The 24,319-nt window shown below is 47.0% G+C and overlaps 1 protein-coding gene across 2 annotated transcripts in view; it reads right to left on the bottom strand.

Annotated features, from left to right (window-relative positions):
• Positions 1 to 555: 555 nt before the first annotated feature.
• The window catches only part of CHGA (chromogranin A), a 36,938-nt gene continuing 13,174 nt past the window's right edge, over positions 556 to 24,319 (bottom strand). Inside the window, exons 3-8 of one of the 2 annotated variants that reach the window (XM_048485619.1) lie at positions 21,120 to 21,213; positions 20,571 to 20,639; positions 17,756 to 17,854; positions 15,757 to 16,293; positions 14,079 to 14,527; positions 556 to 1,155 (exon numbers count right to left, since the gene is read on the bottom strand). In XM_048485619.1, coding sequence (XP_048341576.1) covers positions 1,072 to 1,155; positions 14,079 to 14,527; positions 15,757 to 16,293; positions 17,756 to 17,854; positions 20,571 to 20,639; positions 21,120 to 21,213 — 1,332 coding nt within the window. In that variant the 3' untranslated portion in view covers positions 556 to 1,071. The remainder of the gene's footprint in view (positions 1,156 to 14,078; positions 14,528 to 15,756; positions 16,294 to 17,755; positions 17,855 to 20,570; positions 20,640 to 21,119; positions 21,214 to 24,319) is intronic. The other variant, XM_048485620.1, reaches the window with a different exon arrangement.

Genomic DNA, 24,319 nt, shown 5'->3' with positions numbered 1-24,319 from the left:
CCTTCTGAGGTTGGTAAAATGAGTGCCCAGTTTGGGGGGTAAAGTATAGATGACTGGGGAGGACAATGGCAAACCACCCCATAGAGAAGAGAAGAGTTTGGATTTATATCCCCCTTTCTCTCCTGCAGGAGACTCAAAGGGGCTTACAATCTCCTTGCCCTTCCCCCCTCACAACAAACACCCTGTGAGGTAGGTGGGGCTGAGAGAGCTCTGAAAAACTGTGACTAGCCCAAGGTCACCCAGCTGCCGTGTGTGGGAGTGTACAGGCTAATCTGAATTCCCCAGATAAGCCTCCACAGCTCAGGCGGCAGAGCTGGGAATCAAACCTGGTTCCTCTAGATTAGATACACAAGCTCTTAACCTCCTACGCCACTAAAGGTTGTGATGTGATGCCATCCCATGAGTAAGTAATGACTCAGGGCTTGTGCAGTTTACCTTTTTAGTAATTTGAACCTTTACCTTTTTAGAAATTTGAACCCAAGTCTCCCTGGTCAAAATCCAAAGCTTTGTAGAACAATCAGAGGGGTTATGAAAGATTAAGAGAGACAAATGAAGGAGCCCAAAATTATATTTTTTATTGTCCTCAAGTTCTATATAGAATATATTAAGAGTTCTCTCACTTTTTTTAATCAAAAGATTAACAAATTATTGCAAGTTATTTTATTCAGTAAACCTAATAATAGAAGTAAAACATTCTAGAAAGCTGTCATGGCTTGTAAATTTTTTTTTAAAAAAATCAAAAATAAGAGGGGAAAACCCCCAAATCTACCCCCCCTTTCCCCCTTCAACAGAAAATATATGAGTAAATTACACTGCTGCTGTAATCCAAAAGTTACAATAGAAAATCAATAGCCAATAAAGGGAGCACAAAATCAAACGGCAAGCAATTCAAGCGCAGAACTACTGTAGACACACACAGGAAAAAAAAGTCTGTTTTCTACTGATAATTGGCTTCCTATGCCAAATGCCCCTGCTCCGTTTAAAAAATAAAAATAAAATAAATTGCAGTGTTTTCAAAGGGTGAGTTAAACCTCTTGCTTTTTTGCTCAGGTGACAAATAGTTGAAACGTTTCAGCCTCTCCGCAGGGCATGGAGCCTCTGGGCTACTTTCTCCAGCTCTGCTTCGATTGCTGCTAAGCTTTCCAGCTCTTGTTCCTGAAAGACAAAAGGGAATGCAATTTGCTTCATGCAAACTGTTTCAGCGGATTTGGGGGGGGGGTGTCTTGTGGGGCCACGAGGTTCCACTAGGGAAAGAGGGAGGTGGCAACAAGATTTTCGCTTGGTCTCTATTTACGGAAAATTGAGATTAAGGCAGTGGTGGGATCCAGATTTTTTTTGTAACAGGTCCCCGTGGTGGGATTCAAACTGTGGCATAGCACCAATGGGGCTAACAGGAGACGCGATGGGGGCATGGCCAGGTACATTCGAGTAGGCGGGGCATTCCCTAGGTGAGGGCTGTGGCTTAAGGAGGATGCAGCAGCATGTGCTGAGATCCTTGGGCAGGGAAATGAATGCACACAGAAGCAGGCTGCCCAGGGCACGCCCGGATTGCACCTCCTGCTTCAAGAAGTTCTCGCGGCGCTTCTGCTTCAAGTTCACTCTTGGCCTACTGCTTCAAGATTCTGCAGCTACTGCTACAAGAGGAGTAACCAGAGGTGGGATCCAACCAGTTCTCACCACTTCTCTATGTTACTAATTTTTTCTGAGTGCCAAGAAGGGGTTACTAAAGCAACCTCCCTGCCCAATAGGGACTAAAGGTGCGTGTGTGCGGCAGCACCACTGTTTGAATCCCACCACCATCAGATCCTCTTATTAAAATTTTTGGATCCCACCACTGGGCGTAACTAAGGCAAAAATCACGTGGCAAAATCACCAATTAGTAACCCCCTCTCAGTACACACAAATAATTAGTAACCTACTCTCGGGAATCTGTGAGAACCTGCTAGCTCCCACCTCTGGATTAAGGTGTCTAGAAATGTGGTTTTGGTTTATGTTTTGCTGCAGCAACATTATCAACATAGGTCAGTTGCAAAACCTGAATGTTCATTAGAATACGCAAGTAGGGTACAGGATCCCAATCCTGCATTGTAACAGATTTATATTCAATTCCCATGCACGTAGTTACCCTAATTACAGAGTCCTCAATAAACTTCCGCAGTAAATATGGGAAGGAAAAGGACCTCAGAAGGGGGGGAGCTACTGGAAGTATAGCCACATTGGTCCATTTGCCAGGAGTGGACCACACTATCTCCCCCGCACACACATACTGTTTCAGGTCAAGAAAAGAACATGAGGGAAGGGTGATGCTGTTTCCCCACACAGTCATGATACAAGTCACACACTGATAAACAATGGAGAGGGCCCACGACCCATTTGGTGTAGTCTGGAATAGGTAACTGTGTGGGACAGTAGGGAACAAACTCCTCTTACGTTAGGAACAAGATCCACCAGACCACAGCCACACAGCACGGAAAACCCACCACAACCAGTTGAATCCGGACATGAAAGCCTTCGACAATACAAACTCCTCTTACATTTCAGTGTTGTTCTGCCTGTTCTTGTTATTTAAAAGACTGCCTATGTACATACACACTGGGCCTCTGTGGCTGGCCCGTATTTTTGGTTACGAAAGAAGTCAAACGACTGGATTGGATCCAGTTCAAACTAAACTCCCAACAGTGGAGCAAAACTCCCTCCCACACACACACACACAGCAGTCCACTGAGTACAATCTCCATGGCGCGTTGCTTCTTGGGGATTGGGAACCTGCAGCAAAATCTATTGATTTTTGTGTGGGACAGTAGGGAACAAACAGTAGGGGACAGTAGATGCTGCCAGAACTTCCATGTGTGTTGAAGAATGTCTATCTTGTGCACACAGAAGTCCTAACAGTGCAGGAAATGAGTGCCGCAGGGAAGGAAAAGGGAAGGGAAAGAGAAGGGAAGATAAGCGCAAGGAGGACAACGTTATACAATCCAAGCCATAGAAATCGTTGCTACAGTTCAGGAAACAATCAAAACAGTTGATACAGTTATGGTTATAAGACATTTGTGGCTTATGAACATAGCCCCTTTCTTTTTATCCTGCTCTTCCTTCATCGTCTCTGTCCCCATTTGATCCTTACTACAGCCCTGTGAGGTAGGTTAAACGAGAGTATATGCTTGGCCCAAGGCCATGCTGTGAGCTTTAGGTTATGTGAGGTTTGGAGTCCAGATGCTCTAACCAGTGGTGGGATCCAAAATTTTTAGTTACAGGTTCCCATGGTGGTGGGATTCAAACTGTGTAGCACTTAAGCGCCAATGGGAGCTGGGAATTAAGGGAGGACACCCGACTGAGGGGGCATGGCGGGCATTCGGAGGCAGAGGGCATTCTGGGGGCGGGGGCTGTGGCAAAGGACACCATGCCGCTAGCGCATGGCGATTCTTAGGCCCGAGGAAGCGAATGCAGGCAGAGCGCGGGCTGCTCCGTACGCGGGTGCACCTCCTGCTAGACTGCTTCAATTTCTGCGCGCTACTGTTGAGAGGAGGGGTGTAACTAAGGCAAAAATCACGTGGCAAAATCACCAATTAGTAACCCCCTCTCGGCACACACAAATAATTAGTAACCTACTCTCGGGAACCTGTGAGAACCTGCTGGATCCCACCTCTGGCTCTAACCATTCCCCATACTTCCTCTCTTGGCATATATGGCCAAGGCTTCACATCTGGAATTGTAGCTACTGAATTATGTTAATTAGATATTATCTGTCAGTAGGGACACAAAGCAGCTTAAAGCATCATTCTCTTTGCCTCGCTTTTATCCTAACGATACCTGAGAGGGTGACTTGCCCAAGGTCACTCAGTGAGCTCCCCTAGTAGATGGAAGTTTGAACATGAGTCTTCCGCATCCGAGTTTAACCATTAACTGATAGTATCTAGAAAGCGTTTATGGTACAGGTGTCAAACGTGCGGCCCTCCAGATATTATGGACTACAGTTTCCATCATCCCCTGCCATCATGATGCTGGCAGGGGATGATGGGAACTGTGCAATCCTGTATCTGGAGGGAACGCCTCCGTTATTTCTATGGAAATCATGGGGACCGTGAACTTGTGTAAAGACATGGGCGAAGGTAAAGCACACTTCTTAATGCAGTGGCGCCGATGGCTGTGACCTCCATTGGTGGCAGACAACTACTGCTGAAAGCATTTCAACAAATTCAAGGGCCAAAGAAGTCCATACTTAGCATTGCACAAAGCGGGTCACATGTCCCTCTTCATTATTATTCGCTACCGCAACACATTTCCAAGTTTTCCATCTAATCTCTTCGTCTACTTTTTTGCAGTTTGCAATGCCTTACTTCAAAGACCAGGAGTGTCAGACCAAATACAACACCTGAAGAGCATCTTCATCCAAGAGACTGGCTGTTAGCCAGCTCCCTAAGATCTAAGAGAAGCTAGAACGCCCATATTGCATTGATGTAGAAGATCTAAAGTTGTGAAATCCCTGTGCTCTGTGAATAGCTCTTTGGAGAGATTTGTCCCCTTTAAAGAGACAGTTTTTAAAAATGATCTAAGAGAAGAAACTGGGGGCAGGTAGTTCCTGTGTGTGTGTGTGTGTGTGTGTGTGTGTGTCACAGCTGACTTAGGTGACCCCGTAGGGTTTTCAAGGCAACAGAGATGTTCAGATCCATTTGGAGAAACTGCATCGTGACCTTGGTATTCTTTTTGAGGTTGCCCATCCAAATATTAATTAGGGCTGACCCTGCTTAGCTTCTGAGATCTGACAGATCAGGCTAGCCTGGAGCTATTCCTACAAATGCTGTTATGCATCCCCTCAACCCCTTTTAGTAAATATTCAGTAAAAACTAGACTTATCCAGTTATTTGAATATCAAGCCCTACTGGAGACAAAAAAACCACTTAAAACCAAAAGAATCAATAATCAGGAAAAAAGTTATCCCTAAATATATGACTACCTACTAGTTGCTGTAGCAAATAAGTTAACATGGCAATCATAACCATTTAAGACTGTCCAGTCACTCCTAATACATTGGGTTGTGCTTAATAAATGACAATTTATAGCTGACTTATATCAAGGGTTGGAGTCAATGAGATAATGGATCTTAAAGTCTATAAAATTATGCATGGGGTAGAAAATATATCCTTTTTTCTTTTCTTTTGGATTTACATCCCCCTTTCTCTCCTGTAGGAGACTCAAAGGGGCTTACAATCTCCTTGCCCTTCCCCCCCTCATAACAAACACTCTGTGAGGTAGGTGGGGCTGAGAGAGCTCAGAAGAACTGTGACTCGCCCAAGGTCACCCAGCTGCCGTGTGTGGGAGTGTACAGGCTAATCTGAATTCCCCAGATAAGCCTCCACAGCTCAGGCGGCAGAATCCAGATTAGATACACGAGCTCTTAACCTCCTATGCCACTGCTGCTCCTATGGTCAAAATGTTGACACAGAGAATTTTCTCTCTCTTTCTCACAATACTAGAACCAGGGGGGGCATACATTGAAAATGCTGTGGGGGGGAGGGGTTGTGGTTAGGAATTATAAAAGGAAACATTTTTTTACGCTACATGTGATTGGTGTTTGGAATATGCTGCCACAGGAGGTGGTGATGGCCACTAACCTGGATAGCTTTTAAAAAGGGCTTGGACAGATTTATGGCAGAGAAGTCGATGTATGGCTACCAATCTTGATCCTCCTTGATCTGAGATTGCAAATGCCTTAGCAGACCAGGTGCTCGGGAACAGAAGGCCATTGCTTCCCGCATGTGAGCTCCCCAAGGCACCTGGTGGGTCACTGCGAGTAGCAGAGAGCTGGACTAGATGGACTCTGGTCTGATCCAGCAGGCTCTTTCTTATGTTCTTACCTTCTGAGGGTTTTTTAAAGCTTAAAAGCAGCAGGGGGGAATTCAAGGTGTTTCTGAGGGAGGAGGGGGGTAATGAGGACGTGGCTGGAGGGACATTGTCATGGGGTAGAGCCACAACGAATTGTTCCCATAGTTCCCTGACCGCCCATGTTTAACCTGTACATGGAATCAGTCCCATTTGTGCTCAGTGCCTGTGCACCCATCCACAGAACTCATTCCGCACCAACAAGGTGTCTGTGCCCCAGTCTGCAGAAATGGGAGCTCACGCTTCTCCTCCCATCTCTTCTTTCCGGCCTTGTTTAAGAAGACCGGCATCCTGTCGGAAGTCCCCAGCTCTGCTGCCTGCGTACTGAAAGGGCCGGCATCACTGAGAAACAGCTTAGCCAGTAATATGTTGATGTGACTTAAGGAAAGAGGATTTTGCAGGATCAAAGGAAACCCTTCCTTTGCTGGGCTACATTTCTTTCTCAGTGCCAAGGCAGGGCAAGCAGCGTGTTAAAACAGAGAAGACTCTTACGCTAAAGATGTGTAAGAACCATTTCGCACGTGCCATTTTGCTACAACACCTTAGGGCAAAAAGAAGATATGATGATAGCATTAATATTTATACTACATACAATCATGCAGGTTGTGGCCTCTGTTTACCTAAATGATAAGAAAACATACGAACCCTGCCTTATCAAACCAAAGGCCCATCTAGTCCAACATCCTGATTTCCCATGGTAGGGAAATGGGTTCCTCCAGATGCCACCTGCCCTGACTTGGATAGTCCAGGCTAGCCTGATCTCCTCAGATTTCAGAAGCTAAGCAGAGGAATACCAGGATCGCTATGCAGAAATAGGCAGTGGCCAACCACCTCTGAATGTTTTTTGCCTTGAGAACCCAACAGGGTCGCCATAAGTTGAAGAAGAAGAGTTTGGATCCTAAACCTGCCTTTATCTCCTATAAGGAGATTTAAGGCAGTTTACAATCTCCTTTTCCTTTCTCTCCCCACACCAGACACCTTGTGAAGTAGATGGGGCTGAGAGGGTTCTGAGAGAACTCTTTGGCCGTGACTTGACGCACCCCCACAAAAGCTGCCTGTCCATCACTGCAGCCTTTAATAACTGGGGATCAAAGGTCCACTTAGAAATGTACAACCAACACACGCCTGAAATGAATGTTATGTTTTGTGAAGAAGTACTTCCTTCGGTTTGTCCGACTGCCAGACAATTTTGCTGGATGACGTTTGAACTAATAAAATGAAACAGAACTCCCGCGGTCAATTAAAGACTAGGAAAATTTATTTTAGCATAAGCTTTCCTGACACACAGCTAGTTCTCTAGACGCCACTTTAATCACATGAGACTGGGAGAAAAGATTGTACTTTCTCCACCCTGGTCATTTTATGAATCCTGCACCCTCTTCAATCATCTTTCTTCTGGATTAAAAAGTCTTAAGCACCTTTCCTCAAGGGGAGATGCTCTAATCTATTACATCTTTTGGTTACCCTTTTTCTGCACCTTTTCCGCCTCTACAAAATCTTTTCTAAGATGAAGCAAAACAAACAGGTTTCCAAACACAGCTGCACTGCAGACTTACGTAATAGCCCTATGATAGGATGACCAGACAATTTGTCCCGCATCCCGTGGGTTACTTCAATTGTCCCAATTTTTGGAAGGCTGCTGCACTGCCTTCTGGGGCGCAAGGCAGTGTGGCAGCCTCCAGCGCGCGGCCATAGGAGCATGGCCTTCTGGGGGGCTGCCGTTTCCCGCCCTGTCACAGGGCGGGAAACGGGAGGCGCTCCTGTGGCTTGGCGATGATATATGCCGCATCCGCATCCGCATCCACCCACCTACCCGCCCGTCCTGGTTCACAAAGGTGACCATCTGGTCACCTTACCCTATGATGTTTGTTGTTTGATTTCTAATTGTTTTCTAATAATCCCTACCATAAATTTTCCCCATTGCTGTCCCAATGAATTGATGCTTTCACCATGCCATTCCAAAATATATTTTGGTGTGTATTGTAGAAGGCTTCCGTGGCTGAGATTAACTGGCTGTTGTGGATTTGGTGGTTCTAGCTTCTAACCTTTTGCCCGCATCTGTGGCTGGCATCTTCAGAAACATGTCACAGTAATATGTGTGTTTTTTTCTGTGGCACAGCATGGAGTGGGGCGGACAAAATATATTTCCCCACCACATAGTTACTTTACGCTGTGCCATAGATGTGGATGAAATGTTTGGAGCAAATAGTGCTGGACCACAGCCACACAGCCCAGAAAACCCACAACCCAACCTGAAGATAGCTTTGCATTTGTTATCTTTTTTTCAGCAGTGTTCTTTGCAAGAATGTAAGAATGGCGGGCATCTTCAGAGGCATGGTAAAAGGTGCCACACCATGATGTGCCTCTGAAGATGCCAGCCACAGACATGGGCTAAATGTTAGGAGCTAAAAGCACCAGACCACAGCCCAGAAAACCCGCAACAGCAATATCTTTTGGTGCTTGCATAATATTACATAACTGTGTATGAAGGAAAACCAATACTAATTTCCCCAGTGGAGAGGTTAGCTCAGTATTGGGAAAGTGTAGAGGCGTAGGAAGGGGAACCAGAGCCAGACAAAATGCCGCAGGCCTGTCTGAAACCCCTCCCCATGGGGATGCCCCCCTTGCCAGGCCAAGCATGAGTGTAAGTGCTTCAGAAGCCCAGGCTACACAGAGCCACACTGGCTCTGTACATTAATAAAAGTTGTTCTTTAGCAAGCTTGGTCCTGCCTTTGGGCTATCTTTTAAGTTATGGTGAGCATTTTTAAAATTATGATTTTTAACTGTAATGTAAATAACTGTAAATGGTTTGCATATTTAGCAAAGGCTCATGGGTATGCTGTTAAAAAATGTAATTCATTTTTATTTTGTATACCTTGCCCATCCCAGAAGGGCTCAGGGCAACAACAACATGTTAAACCTACATTACAGTTAAAATTCATAATTTTAAAAACGCTCACCATAACTTTAAATATAGCCCAAAGGCAGGACCAAGCCTGCTAAAAAAACAACTTTTATTAATGTAAAGAGCCAGTGTGGTTCTGTGTAACCTGGGCTTCTGAAGCATTTGTACTCATGCTTGGCCTGGCAGCAGGGTGTGGTTTTGTGGGGGGCCATTGTGTGCCCCATGTGACCTATAATGGTGGCCCCCAGGGCAAATGTCCTTGGATGACCCCTTTGAAGCAATGCTACTGGGAAAGTGTTGTTCAAGAAGTAAACCCGTAAGCAATACATACTGCAGAGAAGAAATGCAAACTGTATTGAAACTGGCTCAAAGCAAAATTTAAATCTTCAGGAACATAGACCAAAACACTAGCTGATCCACCCATTTTTGGTAAAAAGGTTGACCATGTAATTAATGCACAGGTACAGGGAATTTGGTTCGGCCTTTTTGTGGTTCTTATTTATTTCATCCCACGGTGAACACAGGCAATGCCTAAAGGTATCTGGACCACATTTTAAGAATGACTGAGCTACTCAAACCATCCACACACACCAGAAGCTGCTGGCTTGAATCCACCAGAGCACAGGTGTCAAACTCGCGGCCCTCCAGATGTTATGGACTACAGTTCCCATCATCCTCTGCCAGCATGATGCTGGCAGGGGATGATGGGAACTGTAGTCCATAACATCTGGAGGGCCACAAGTTTGACACCTATGCACCAGAGCATTTCCACAGACACTGTTTTCCCTCAACCTGCCTGCTGCCACTGCCCCAAATACCCCCTCCCCAGAAATGCTGCTCTTGGGAGTCCCTGTCATCCACAAGAATCATTAGGGGAGGGGGGAATTTAGGACAGCAGAGGGAGAGGAAGGGGAAGTAGTTTAACTATATGGACTGTAATCCTGCAGTCTGCAGAAATGCCCCACTAGGTGTTCATGGAAAGTTTTAAAGAGGGGCTGGATCTGGTTTTGGTTTTCCTGGCTGTTGGTATTGGACAACCCTGGCAGCAATTGGATTCTGTGCAGATGGCAGTATCTAAGGACAACTGTGTACTGTAGACATGCTGTCCTTTCAAAAAGAAAAAAACAAAATTCTGTACCAGGGGAACATACATTTTGGGCCCAATTATTCAAATTTAGAATTTTTGCTTTTTAAAATGAAAGCTTCAGGATTTCTGATAGCAATCCACGCCGTTGCACTGTTCCTCAGCGGAATACATGACCTGGATCCCAAACTGCGATTCCATTGGGATAACAGCAGTTCTGCAGATGGATGCATTGCCATTGGTAGAGCAGGAGAAAGTGATTGCTACTGAGTCCCTTTACCCACTGCAGACCCTTACATAGACCCACAATGTTCTATGGGTCCCCTGAAGCACAGGAGCACAATTTGGAGGGGAGCACAGAAATGGGAGTGGGGGAGCAGAGGGTTTGTAAAGTGCTGCTAAAGGCGTATTGCCAAAAAATATACCGAATATTTCAGAAGAACTTTATCAATAGTTTATTGTCGAAGGCTTTCACGGCCGGAATCACTTGGGTGCTGTGTGGTTTCCGGGCTGTATGGCCGTGTTCTAGCAGATCAATAGTTGTTATCAATAGTTGTTAATGGCAGCCACAAAATATAAGGCAGAAAAATGACCCAAGTCAAGATAACTGGGAAAATAAACTAATGCGCAACAAGGGCAAAATGAGCACATTTTGTGAATAAGAGACCAATTAAAGAATTTCATGCTAGATGGAAAGCATATTATGTGTACTCTTTCAAAAAAATAATAGTGTTGAGAAGCGAAGGATATTGTTGAAATTATATTTATTTTTAAATTTTCATTGACGATAGGTTAGATTGAAAAGGGGTTAGAAGGGAAATATATAAATGATTAACCCTGTTATGAAAAATGAGCATATTTCAGTATAATCTTTATTTTGTAAAAAAAACAAGTATTTTAATATATTTTGGATAATAAGAATTCATATTAAGTATAGCTATTAGTAGGAATTGTTTCTTGATTATTAAAGAATATAATATGTTTAACATGTTTTTGTCTCTTACAGCCCAATCCAGATTGCGGGGAATGGGGGAGTCTGGTGGCCAGAGATGGCCAGGGGAGGGTGGGAGAATCTGGTGGCCAGGGGAGGGTGGGAGAGTCTGGCGACCAGGGACCATGCAATAAGGGGCTTTTGGGCAGTGTAGGAAGGAGGGATATACAAAGACTTTCCTGCTGCCCAAATGACTCCATAGGCCAAACAGCCTTGAGCCACGATTTCCCATGGTATAAGTCTGCAGCCAGGGTAGGGAATGTTCCCAGGCCAAAAACCCAGTGGAAGTCAACTCCACCCTCAGGAAAGTCCCTAGCTTGCCCCTAGTTGTGCCGCTGTCCTCAATTATGCCGGTATGGATCTGGGGGAGGCAGCCTTTTCCAGGCTGGCCTCCGCAGAGCTGTGCAGCACCTGCATGTTGCCCTGTTAGAACATAAGAACATAAGAACGAGCCTGCTGGATCAGACCAGAGTCCATCTAGTCCAGCTTCTGCTACTCGCAGTGGCCCACCAGCTGCCTTGGGGAGCTCAAATGCAGGAGGTGAAAGCAGTGGCCTTCTGCTGCTGCTGCTCCCGAGCACCTGGTCTGCTAAGGCATTTACCATCTCAGATCAAGGAGGATCAAGATTGGTAGCCATAGATCAACTTCATAAATCTGTCCAAGCCCTTTTTAAAACTATTGTTGGCCCTCCCCACCAGCGTAGATGCCACGTATGCTGCTGGGGTGGGCAAACGTGTTGGTACAGGTCCACACCATTTCCAAGAGGCACTCCCCACCCTGCCCCCCAGTTTGGAACTAACTGTAACTGGGATTTGATTTTAGTTTCTTTTCTCTGTTTTGTTAATTTCTGATGAGACTGGGTTTCGTTAATTTCAATCTATAACATTTTTAAAAACAAAATAATTTAAAACATTCAAGCCAACATAGAGAAGTGCAGCGCATTCTCTCTGCGGCGTGAAACAGTTGGCGGTCTCACTGCAAACTGCTTTATAGCCACACATTATTTTCCATTCCGTTGGCCCCAGCTGGTAGTATGAATGGAAAATAATTTGTGACTGTAAAGCAGTTTGCAGTGAGACCCAAATGGTTTTCATGCATCAGGGATCTCCAGCAATCCCGTCTGCAACAAATTCCAGTCCCCCCGCTACCAGTGTGGACCCTGACAGCCGACTGAATCTGAACCAGTGAGACATGCGCTCCCCACCCCCACCTCTTCCCTCTGCTTGCTGAAATGATCATGAGGGCTGTTTTTCTGTGGCTGGTTCTGGAGAGACTGGCACCAAGGTTTCCTGTTGCCTCCCTGGTGTCTTGAGGGCATCTTACTAGCTCCTAGGCAACAGGGTGATGTTGTGTGCTAAGCAAGGATGAGTTGAACGCTGGAAAACTCTCAGTAATGATAGCAAAGAAGTTGCTGTTAAGGCCAACATACCTCCTGTTTGTTTGCTCCAATCCTTGCTTTAATCGACCGGTTTGCCTGATTTCATCAGCACTCAGAAGCTAAGCAGGATTGGGACTTAGATGGGAGGAAGACTGGTGTTGCTACACAGAGGAAGTGGCAAACCTCCTCTGCTTACTTCTTGCCTAAAAACCCCATGAGCTGGAACTTCATAGGGTCGCTATGAGTTGGTTGCAACTTGATGGCAAACAGCTGGAGTTGCCAGGTGTGAAGGAGGAGAGAACCGCTCTACCTTTCAAGAGAGGGGCATTTCAGAGGGTGTGGTATTGCCACTCGGGTGAGAAGTGTGAGCTTGTTTATCCACACTGTGAGTCAGCATGGTGTAGTGGTTAAGAGCAGGTAGACTCTGAACTGGAGAACTGAGTTTGATTCCCCACTCCTCCACTTAGCAGCGGACTCTAATCTGGTGAACTCGGTTTGTTTCCCCACTCCTACATTTGAAGCCTGCTGGGTGACCTTGGGCTGGTCACAGTTCTCTCAGAACTCTCTCAGCCACACCTACCTTACAAGGTGTCTGTTGTGGGGAGAGGAAGGGAAGGAATTTGTAAGCCGCTTTGGGATTCTTTACAGGAGAGCAAGGTGGGGTCAAATCCAAACTCTCCTTTTTCTCTTAAAATGGCAGAGAGCCCTGCCTTCTAGGGATGCAGCACGGGCAAAGGGAAGATCTGGGGGCTGGAGATTTGGGGATTGCATTCCCTCAACATTTCAAAGTTAAATATTGAAAATAGTGCTTCTATTCTAATTTTGGACCAAAACCCCTTATTCCCTCAGGGCTAGTCCAACTAGACCAATGTGAGTGTGTCAAGTGCTGTTGGGCTGTAGTCTGCTTAAGGGAGCCCAAGTCAAGGGGCTTGCAAGGCAACTGAGAAGCAGAGGTGGCTTGCCATTGTCTTCCCGTGCAAAGTCTTTCTTGGTGGTTTCCCATCCAAGTACTGACCCTGCTTAACTTCCAAGGTCTGATGAGACTGGGCTAGAGTATAGCATTCCACGCCCAACTAGACCAACACAGTGTCAATATCCCCTTCTCCCTGCCCCCTCCCCCGCCCAGCTAGGAACTTCCACAATAGATCATAGCCTACACAAAAGCAGAAAAAGAAGATTGGTGAGTAATTTAGATGGCTAGCCTTTGGCAATGCAGGATGTGGGGTTTGCTGTGAGATCTGTCAATGACACTATCACTAAATATAATGGTAAATAGAGTGATCCATGCCAGTCACAAAAGCTGCAAACTCAGACCAGCCACAGATAAGGTCTGGATTTCTGCATATTCAGATACCTCTTCTCAGTTGTTTATATATTAATCCAGCCTCAGGTATCTCAATAATGTCCTTGTGTACCACAGCAGGCAAGGCTATGTGGTTGTGACCCCGTCAGAACAAAAGCGCCAGCTTCCCAACCAGCTTGTGTGGGAAGAGGGAACAGGCGCAAGGGGTAAATGCGTCTAATTTAGTTCTCTTTGCCAAACTGCTGATGGATGTGAATCCCAATTGTTTGGCGTAGTTACGGGCATACCAGCCCAGATGATCCACAGAAACACCAATGGATTGTGGGCTATGACTGGTACTACAGAGTTGCCAAAATGAACCTTCACTAATCTAGAACAAGAGCTAGAATTGGAGCTAAATGAATATTTGTGCCTAGCACTAGGTCATAATTTAGGGCTGAACTCATGACAATATTAAACCTCCATTTACGGTCTCCTAACATTTGACAAGAGTTTGTTAAATGATAGCAGCAAATGACTGAAAACACAGGGCCCTACCTCTGTTCTTCTGTTTGCACTTCCTTCTTCGTCTTTTTTCTCTTCAGGCAAAGCAACAGGGAAGCTTCCTTCGCTGGTGTCCTCTTTCGAGTGGGGCGCCTGGGGGCTCCTCGTCTCTTCCTCAGGGTTACGAACATCATCCTTGCGAGACCAGAGAGCCAATTTCATGGACCGATCTGGATCTTCATCGCTTTCGTTTTCCTCTGTACGCTTTGTCGTGCTCAGTTGCTTAGCCAACTCGTCCATTTTGTTCCATCTCTTGGCATCTTCTAAATCTCTGGGGGACTCCTCTTCCATTTCATCACGATCAGTATCTCTGGCATGGGAAAGGTCTTCTGGTTGCTTGCTTTCCTCCAGAGAGTGATGCCTCCCTCGTTTCATGCTACGGTATTTCTCTCTCTCCTCCAAAGACTTGTCATCCTTTTCAGAATCCTTATTGTCTTCATTTTCTGAAGAAATAAAAAGTACAGAACAAATTACACATGGATCTTTATGTTAAAAATCCCAGGCATTTAAATCCAGATGTATCTATGAAGCAGGGAAAATGGCGCCTGGGGAAAAATGGCTCCCAGCCCCAGGGAGTGGGGCTTGAAAGGTCTTCTGGGAAATATAGTTCCCACCAGGCTGCTTTTAAACTAAGGTAAGTGGGGGGGAGCGGTGGGGGGAGTGGAGGGAAAAAGGGGCGATTTTTCACCCCCACTGGTGCGTGCCCGGTGCCTGACGCACCCACCTGTCCCCTTATAGCTATGCTTCTGCTGTGAAGGTTCATTTTACCGTCTACGGTGGAATTGTAAGGAAGCTAAAAATATTTTGAATACAAATTCATACAATAATCTAGAAGCTTTTAAAGACTAATATACAAATGACACCAAAGGTGTATCTTTTCGGTTTTATGGACAGTCAGTTTGAGAAAAAGCAGATGCTGACCTATATATCAGAGCGCAGCCAAATTTAGACATTTTCATGTCCCACTTTTTATCTAAACAAGGGAAACATATCCTTAAGTCCTTCCAGTAGAAGTTAATGGGATGTAAAAATAAAATGCTTAATTATGGCAAAATTCTGCTCTCTTTGTGAGAATTCAGAATATGAATCAACTGAAATAAGTCTAAGATCATTCATTTCAATAAGCCCTAAGCTGGAATAACTCTACCTAAGGCTGGACTAGAAGTCACTCAAGTCAACAAGGAAAGAGAACAAGACTTCTGTACTGAACAAGATCAGAAGCAAAAGGTCAGGAACAAATGTGGACAAGAAGAAAAGAATGCAAGCAGCACAAATTCCCCATGCACAGTTCTTCCTGTTTCAGAGCAATTTTGAGAATTCTGAACATTTGAATGACCTTTGTCTCCAAATGAGAGTGCTTAAAATCACAATTTAAGTTTTGGGTCATGGTGGAACTGCCTTGTCTGTTAGGAAATTAATAGGACTTAGGAGACATAAGAAGATCTCTGCTAGATCAGACCTGGGGTTCAAGTAGTACAGCATCCTGTCTGACATGATGGCCAACCAGTTACTCTGGAGGACCAAGAACAGGCCATGGGGCCTTGACCAAGGGTTTCTCCTGATGTTGCCTCTTTCATAAAATGGATAACATGCCCAGTAAAGTTCAGATAGATGTTAATGTTGGTAAATATAGTCAACACATAGCCAATCCAAGGGCTTGGACATAACCTACCAATTTCCTTTTGATCATCCTCATCCTCTTCATTAGCAGCATGCTCCTCTTCAGAGGTCCCTCTCTCTTCCTCTTCCTCTTCTTCCTCCTCCTCCACCTCCTCTTCGTCTTCCTCTTCATTTTCAGCATGATCTTGGATGGTGTCCTCTATTTCTTCATGGCTCTCCTCTTGACTGTTTTCCGAAATATGCTTCTTCTCCTCAAATGCATCTGCTTCCTCTCTCCCTGCAGATTCTTCATCCTCCTGGTGTCCCTGTTCATGCATTCCATTGTCTCCGAGGTCGTCATGGATATGATTGTCAACCGTGTCATCCCAAGGCAATTCTTCAGTCTCGCCAACTTCATTGCTTTCAAAGCCTACAACATTCTCCTTTGCTTCTTCAGGGTCAACTTCTTGAGCCCTCGTCTCTCTCTCTTCCAAGCTATTGCTCTTGTCCTCTTTTGAAATATCCCTTTCATTGTCCATCTGACTTCTCTCTGTCTGTAGCTCCGCAAATAAGTTGGTGGTCTCATCATTAGGGACCCCCTCTGGTAGATCTGCAAGTCAAAACGATAAAGAAAGCAGTAAAGATGTGTGAAAGCTGAATTCTCACCGAAAGCTAACCCAGTATCCTGTCATAAAATGCCCAAACCGCTACTTAGATTTCTCCACCCCTATAAGGGGAACAGAGCTTTGGAAAACTATAACTCAAAACAGACATAGATGAACTGTCTAATATTGAAACAACAGAAACATATTGATGTTCTCTTTTAGAAACCAGAGCATAGGTATCATTTATTTATTTATTTAGAGGGTTTTTATGGCTCTTGTCCTACATTCAGAACAGGCTGAAGATATCACACTGTAATCCTAACTCTGGTCTTGAGGAAGTAGTTCTACTTAGGAATGTAAGGAAATTAATATGTTCAAGTGTAGGCAAATAGGAGAATGGGAGTAGGGGGCAGGGGGCAGGGACATGGGAGCTGGCAGCAATGATGTGGCAGCAATGATGTGATATTACTACTGGGTTTCCCAGGAAATAACATCATCTCTCTCCAGGGATCCTCAGAAATTCTATGGTAAAACCAAAGAGTTTCTGATGATTCCTAGAGAAGTGTAACATCACTTCTTGGGGGGGGGGGGGGCGATCTGGAAGTGATGTGTCATGCTACCACCCTGGCAACTTTTTTTAAAAAAACTTTTCTCCAACTTCTGCTCTGAGTGGCAGTAGGAAACAGGAATAATGGTGTGGGAAACCCCCTACCTCCACTAGGGGGCCGGCAACCCTGGTTGGATGCAACCAGCTTCCTTATTGGTTAAGAAAAGGAAGAAGGGCTTCCCTGACCACTTCCCAAAATTGCCATGTCGGAGATCATGGGGTCCTACTATGGCTGTAGTAAGTTGGGGAATTAGGTTTGGATGAAATACCTGACTAGTTCCCTCTCTCTCCCTTCACTCATCTGTCTGTCTGTCTGTCTACACACACTACTCTGAGTACTAATAAAAAGTGCTATTAAATATATAAAGTATCATGTTGTATTATTATGCATTTCTGAACATCCAAAACACCTGTTCTGCAACACAATGTGGTATAGCCATGTTGTGGGGTGATATTCCATTAGCCTAGGTCCACAGCTCTAGGCCTAAACCACAGTCCTGCCAAATATGCCACAACTGAACCATCAAGAATATGCCACCAAGATTTTTTCTCATCCTGTTTTAGCCAGTTTGACATTCATTTTCAGGTTATAAAGGAAAGGCGAAGTTGATGAAGGAGGAAAATTTCAGCATTTGCTATTTGGGCCGCAGAAAGTTAACTATAGATGATTCCCACTATCATGAACTAGCCAGGTATTTCAATGTCAAAATGACATGGAGGTCCCCTGATTATGCTAGTGTGGAAAAGACCTCCAGTGGAGAGCAGATGCATATATGTAAGAGCATACTAAGGCCACTGGAAGTGACACACACATTTACAGGACTCTGCCTGGTTTTTGTATGGGTTAGGCTGACACTAACCTCTTTCTGTATTCTTGTTACTTTGGCTTTCAAGGGCTTCAGAAAGCTCATCTTCGAAACCGCTGCTTTTCTTCTGCTGCTCCGTCCTTTCGCTGGCTCCTGTGTCAACACACAGAAAGGGAGGGGAAAATCGCACTCTGACAGATCTTCTCTTTGAAAAGACACACTATTTCAGGACATTCTCACTGCAATAAATGTACCCTGAAAAACCCATTCCCAGTCACCTACACTAAAAGAATTGAAAAGAACTTGTGGGGGGAAAGAAGGAAGAGAAAATGAGGTGGTGGAATGGGCCGCACTCTGTTTTATTTTTGTTTTTACATACTCTTTTTACAAGAGGACTTCAATGGCTTTCTAGACTGCAAGCTGGGAGGGGCGGGGGCGGGGGGATTACCTTTTAACTCCCACCCCTTAAAAAAACCCTCCTCAGAGAGAAAAGCAGTACATCACAGAGGAAAGTTCTAAGCTAAACAATTTGTCTGCTGTACTAGTTTTCCATTTGTTTGTCGTTTTTAACGCAGGTTCACAAATATGCCATCCCACTCCCTGCAGTCTAAAGCGATGCATTCTAGCCACTGCCCACACCCCTCAATCGGCTTCAGCCTGCGTTTGCTCCATGGGTGAACCAGGCCTCAGTCTGACACTGCACATGAGGAGGGGAAGCTCAGGGGTCCATGTATCACTAAGACAACAGCGGGTTGCGGGTGAGAATGGGCTGTCACAAATATAACAGGGTGAACTTTTATAATACTCTCTCCACTGCAGTGGAGTCACTCAGATATTTAGCTGCCAGTCAGGAGGTGTACGGAATAGAGGGTTGCCATGTCCCCTCTGGCCACCAGTGGATGGTGGGGCCCCCATAAAGAACATTAAGCAATGTGTGAACCTCAGAGAACTTCAATGATTTTGGTCAAGTTTGCACTACACACTGGCATGTTTCTGATGTAAAGACAAACCAAGGTTTGTCACTATTTATTATTTATTAATTAGATATGTACACCCTACTTTTCCTCCAAGTGGGCACCCAAAGCGGCTTACATCATTCCCCTATTGTCCATTTTATCATAATAATAATCCTGAAGTTGAGACTCCCAGGGCTACCCAGATCCTATTCAGACATTCTTAACTATTGCACTCTACAAGCCAGGGAAATCCTCAAATTTCTGGACACAGTGTGTAACACACTTCTTTTTGCGATACACCTCTGAAGATGCCAGCCACAGATGCAGGTGAAACATTAGGAAGAAGATGTACTAGACCATGGCCACACAGCCCGGAAAGCCCACAACAGCCAGTTGAGTCCAGCTGTGCAAGCCTTCGACAATACCTCAGCTTCTGTTCTTCCATACTTCCTCCCTGTTCTTTCATGGGCAGGGAGGTCATTAAAGACTTTTGCTTTTGTAGATAACCACAGTCACTGGTCACATGCTTCCTTCCTAGTAAACCAGATCCTCAAACTCCAGTTTGAGTCTGGTTTGAAATTGTGTTGTGCAAGGAAAGAGACCAAACCAACCATCAGGAGACCAAACCAACCATCCAAGAATCTGAGCAGGATTTTCCCACTTTCCCCTCCATCTACAGCCTCCTGAGTCACGTACACCTAAATTTTGTTCCTGTTCCTGTTTCTATAGAACAATGTGGGGGTCTCTGCAGTGGGAGGGGGAATTTGTGGAGATCACCACCTCCCAGTTTTGCAAACAGAAACGGCTGTTCCATTGGAGGTACTGTGTAGCTTGATATATGTTGCTGTTTTAGACAGAAGTCATTGATTATGTCATTACAGGTGAGGAGAGCAGATGGGAATAACAAATATGATAGATTTATGCAATCAGAGTTTTGACTGGAATAGCATTTCAATTCTTTCAACATCTTATTTAGGAAATGAAACAAAATCCAACACTAAACATGTACGCAATTTTAAATGGGGTTAATTTTAATGGTATTTAAAAATTGATCACGCTTCAATAAATATGTTAGTAAAACTATTTGTTTTAATTATTCCTCTCTCTCCGCATTTCAATAGGAGACATATTTTTAGCTGTAATTGTTCTCCCTGTTTGGCTGAAAGGAAATCTCCGGGATGTAGCTCAAGGAATCCTCCATGCCAGTTCTTGGACCAAGAGGAGGCAATCAAAATGCTCGCTTGCAGAGCAAACACAAGACGCTCTTTGGCAACCCAAGCAAAGCTGAGCAGATACATAAGATATACAAGGAATAAAATTCCCTATATTTTGCAAGATCATGGGGCTGTTTCTGTGCCATACAGGCAGGGCTGAATGGATGATGACGTTGTGGATGATAACGTTGCCAAGAACCACCAACCAAGCCCTCTACTAGCATGTTTTTCCCTTGTGGATCCTCTACCTCTTCATAACTAAAACAGTGAGTGCATGTATGTGTGTGTGGCAGGGGTGGGGAATGTCTGGCTCCTTCTGCACATGCAGAATAATGCACTTTCAAACTGCTTTCAATGCTCTTTGACGCTGTGCAGAATAGCAAAATCCACTCGCAAACAGTTGTGAAAGTGGTTTGAAAACACATTATTCTGCGTATGTGGAAGGGGCCTCTGTTACCAAACAAAAATCAAGTATACTGACAAGAAGATTTTACCCTTGCTTCGCTCCTGCTTCTTAATTTCCTGCACTCTAGTGATTTCAACACCAGCTAGTTCAATCTTACTTCTGTCCCCCAGCCCAAGATTCCTTGAAGGGGAGATGCCAGGAATTGAGCTTGAGACCTTTTTAATGCAAAACAAATGTTTTGGCACAGTGCTACTCCCTAGTCACCACTTCCCATCATTCCCACAAAATAGTACCTTGGGTTGCAATCTCCTGCAGTTCATTTAGTAGGTTTTGATGCCGAAGAATGGAACGGATTCTTTCATCTGCAGGAAAAAAAGCTCGTTATGGAAGTTTACCGGCAGCAGTATGAACGGATAGGCAATGCATTTTGCCTTTCATAGTTCCATTAGCAGATCTGTTGGTTGAGGTTTTGTTTTGTTTGTTTTGTTTTTTTAATTCTCCATGATGGCCTATTAAAAAAACAATTTAATTGGAGGCAATTAATATCTGATATTTTATTAGACTCTGCTGACGTTGCCTTGATTGCATCAAAGCTAAGGCTATAACCTCTTTTGGATTTGATCCTACCAGCTTTTTTGATGACACATGAAACAGAGAGAGGATTTTCTTTTTCAGCGATGCAAAGATTTTCGCCAGGACAAATAGCCAGATGGGAATGGGGAATCAGGTGAGACTTCATTTTCATGAACCCCTGCAAAGCTGGTAGGATCCAGCCCAATCCAAGCAGATTAATTAAAGGAACCAAAATAAATCCAAGATAGTGGAGAAAACAGGAATTCTACCTCCTTGAAGGATTTCTAGGCATTCCTGGCTGATTGGGAGTGGATTTGGCTTTGACACTGTATCTGAGATGACTTCTACAATGCACTTCATTACCTAAAGGGAAAAATACAAGGGCGAAGTTTAAAATTACATGATTCGAAGCCTGCTTTGTGTAAATTCTCCTCCCTCCTCCTCCTCCCTCCTCCCTTTAGCTGGTAGTATTTTCACTACCTCAGTGGGATAACTTTGACACCCATGAGGCTCAATTCAGAAGCAATGAACAAATCTCCATTTATTGTAGATGGCTGCAGTCCTAGTTAGTTGTCAAGCCTGCATGTTGTCCTCCCTTCTCTTCTTATGCAGATGCAGAGGAGTCTTCATCTCATTCTGATTGGTCCAAATCCAGGCACTTCCATTCAATGAGCCTTGTTTGTCACCCTATGGCTCCTTCCCACCAATCTGATTTCTATGTCTTCTCAGGTCAACATTTCAGTGGAAACGGTTGCAAGGTTGTTGAGTCTAGGTGGAGTTTGTAGTAATTTATTTGACATCGTTCCAGTTCCTTTTTCTTCCTTTTTGGAGTCAATAGATATGACAGCCACATAAAATGGCATTGCACTAGGAGAGTTCCCCCATATCCTTCTTGCAAGTCCCTTCTGCAAAGCCTTCTTTGGCATTCAAAAGATGGTTTCAGGGATGGTTCCAGTTTTTATGGGGAGCTGCCCAAGGGCCCCATTATGCCCACCCATCCACATTCCTTTCCACCATGTCCTTTTTACATCCACTGTGAGTTCTTAACTCCCGTGGTTACAGCCACCTACCTCTCAAGTACATCTGTTCTCTAATGGCAGCAGAACAAACAGTTTTGAGAGAACTGTGACTGGCCCAGGGTCACTCAGCAGTCTTCATATGGAGAAGTCAGGAATCAAACCCAGCATCTGCTGCTCTTAACCCCTAAACCACTCTGACTCTCATAACCCTTTTCTCATAACCTATCAAGATTTTCCAAAGTTAAATCAAAACTGCAGTTCACATTATAATGTATAAGTCATGCATGTGAACAATTAATATTGCTGCTTTGCAGGGCAATATTTAATATCTGATTTTGCATCTATGCACAATCCTCTTTTGTGAGATTTTTACAGAAATCATTTGTTCATATTGGTCTCCTCTCAAAGAAGCAAAAAAAAGGAATTGGGTAGGGAACTCTGCATATCATAGAGCACTATTTCTTTCTTTACACCAAACAAATTTATCATCAACCACACACAACTTATACATATTTTTTAAAAAATCTGTTATGTGCCATGCTAGATTATTAAAGCAACTATTAATATTAATATGAGGTGATGATTGATTTCTGTTGCCAATGGTCCCTATTCAAGTATTGTCTAAATCAGGGGTAGGGAACCTGCGGCTCTCCAGATGTTCAGGAACTACAATTCCCATCAGCCTCTGTCAGCATGGCCAATTGGCCATGCTGGTAGGGGCTGATGGGAATTGTCGTTCCTGAACATCTGGAGAGCCGCAGGTTCCCTACCCCTGGTTGGGGGGGGGGGTGGGGGGGGGGGGGGGTGGGGGGGGGGGGGGGTGGGGGGGGGGGGGGGTGGGGGGGGGGGGGGGTGGGGGGGGGGGGGGGTGGTGGGGGTCCTTTCCTACCTCGCCACCGTACGCCACAGCGAAGCGTGGCCGGGCCAGCTAGTCAATAAATAAAAATCCTACTTTTAAAAATGCACAGTTTATTCTTGGATTGATATCCCATCCTATCCTTGGAGGGCTCTGGGCTGGTTAGAACACAATTCAAACAATCCATAGATATTAAAATATAAATCCACATTTTAAAATAACCAGTTTAAAATGTAAAATTTAAAATGAACGCTGTAATGATAATAACTAATGGGGTAGGTCGAACCGCAGCCAGAATTCACTGTACCCATTCATTCATTGGACAAGGCTGGGGTTGTGAGACATGCATTGCGAACGCCTGGCGTAAAGTATTGTCTAAACCAGGGGTAGGGAACCTGCGGCTCTCCAGATGTTCAGGAACTACAATGGTGGGGGGGGGGGGGGGTGGGGGGGGGGGGGGGTGGGGGGGGGGGGGGGTGGGGGGGGGGGGGGGTGGGGGGGGGGGGGGGTGGGGGGGGGGGGGGGTGGGGGGGGGGGGGGGTGGGGGGGGGGGGGGGTGGGGGGGGGGGGGGGTGGGGGGGGGGGGGGGTGGGGGGGGGGGGGGGTGGGGGGGGGGGGGGGTGGGGGGGGGGGGGGGTGGGGGGGGGGGGGGGTGGGGGGGGGGGGGGGTGGGGGGGGGGGGGGGTGGGGGGGGGGGGGGGTGGGGGGGGGGGGGGGTGGGGGGGGGGGGGGGTGGGGGGGGGGGGGGGTGGGGGGGGGGGGGGGTGGGGGGGGGGGGGGGTGGGGGGGGGGGGGGGTGGGGGGGGGGGGGGGTGGGGGGGGGGGGGGGTGGGGGGGGGGGGGGGTGGGGGGGGGGGGGGGTGGGGGGGGGGGGGGGTGGGGGGGGGGGGGGGTGGGGGGGGGGGGGGGTGGGGGGGGGGGGGGGTGGGGGGGGGGGGGGGTGGGGGGGGGGGGGGGTGGGGGGGGGGGGGGGTGGGGGGGGGGGGGGGTGGGGGGGGGGGGGGGTGGGGGGGGGGGGGGGTGGGGGGGGGGGGGGGTGGGGGGGGGGGGGGGTGGGGGGGGGGGGGGGTGGGGGGGGGGGGGGGTGGGGGGGGGGGGGGGTGGGGGGGGGGGGGGGTGGGGGGGGGGGGGGGTGGGGGGGGGGGGGGGTGGGGGGGGGGGGGGGTGGGGGGGGGGGGGGGTGGGGGGGGGGGGGGGTGGGGGGGGGGGGGGGTGGGGGGGGGGGGGGGTGGGGGGGGGGGGGGGTGGGGGGGGGGGGGGGTGGGGGGGGGGGGGGGTGGGGGGGGGGGGGGGTGGGGGGGGGGGGGGGTGGGGGGGGGGGGGGGTGGGGGGGGGGGGGGGTGGGGGGGGGGGGGGGTGGGGGGGGGGGGGGGTGGGGGGGGGGGGGGGTGGGGGGGGGGGGGGGTGGGGGGGGGGGGGGGTGGGGGGGGGGGGGGGTGGGGGGGGGGGGGGGTGGGGGGGGGGGGGGGTGGGGGGGGGGGGGGGTGGGGGGGGGGGGGGGTGGGGGGGGGGGGGGGTGGGGGGGGGGGGGGGTGGGGGGGGGGGGGGGTGGGGGGGGGGGGGGGTGGGGGGGGGGGGGGGTGGGGGGGGGGGG

This window comes from Sphaerodactylus townsendi, linkage group LG02, assembly GCF_021028975.2.
Source record: "Sphaerodactylus townsendi isolate TG3544 linkage group LG02, MPM_Stown_v2.3, whole genome shotgun sequence".
NCBI lineage: Eukaryota > Metazoa > Chordata > Lepidosauria > Squamata > Sphaerodactylidae > Sphaerodactylus > Sphaerodactylus townsendi.
The sequence above is the reverse complement of the archived record's forward strand: the minus strand, read 5'-3'. Positions and strand labels throughout refer to the sequence as shown.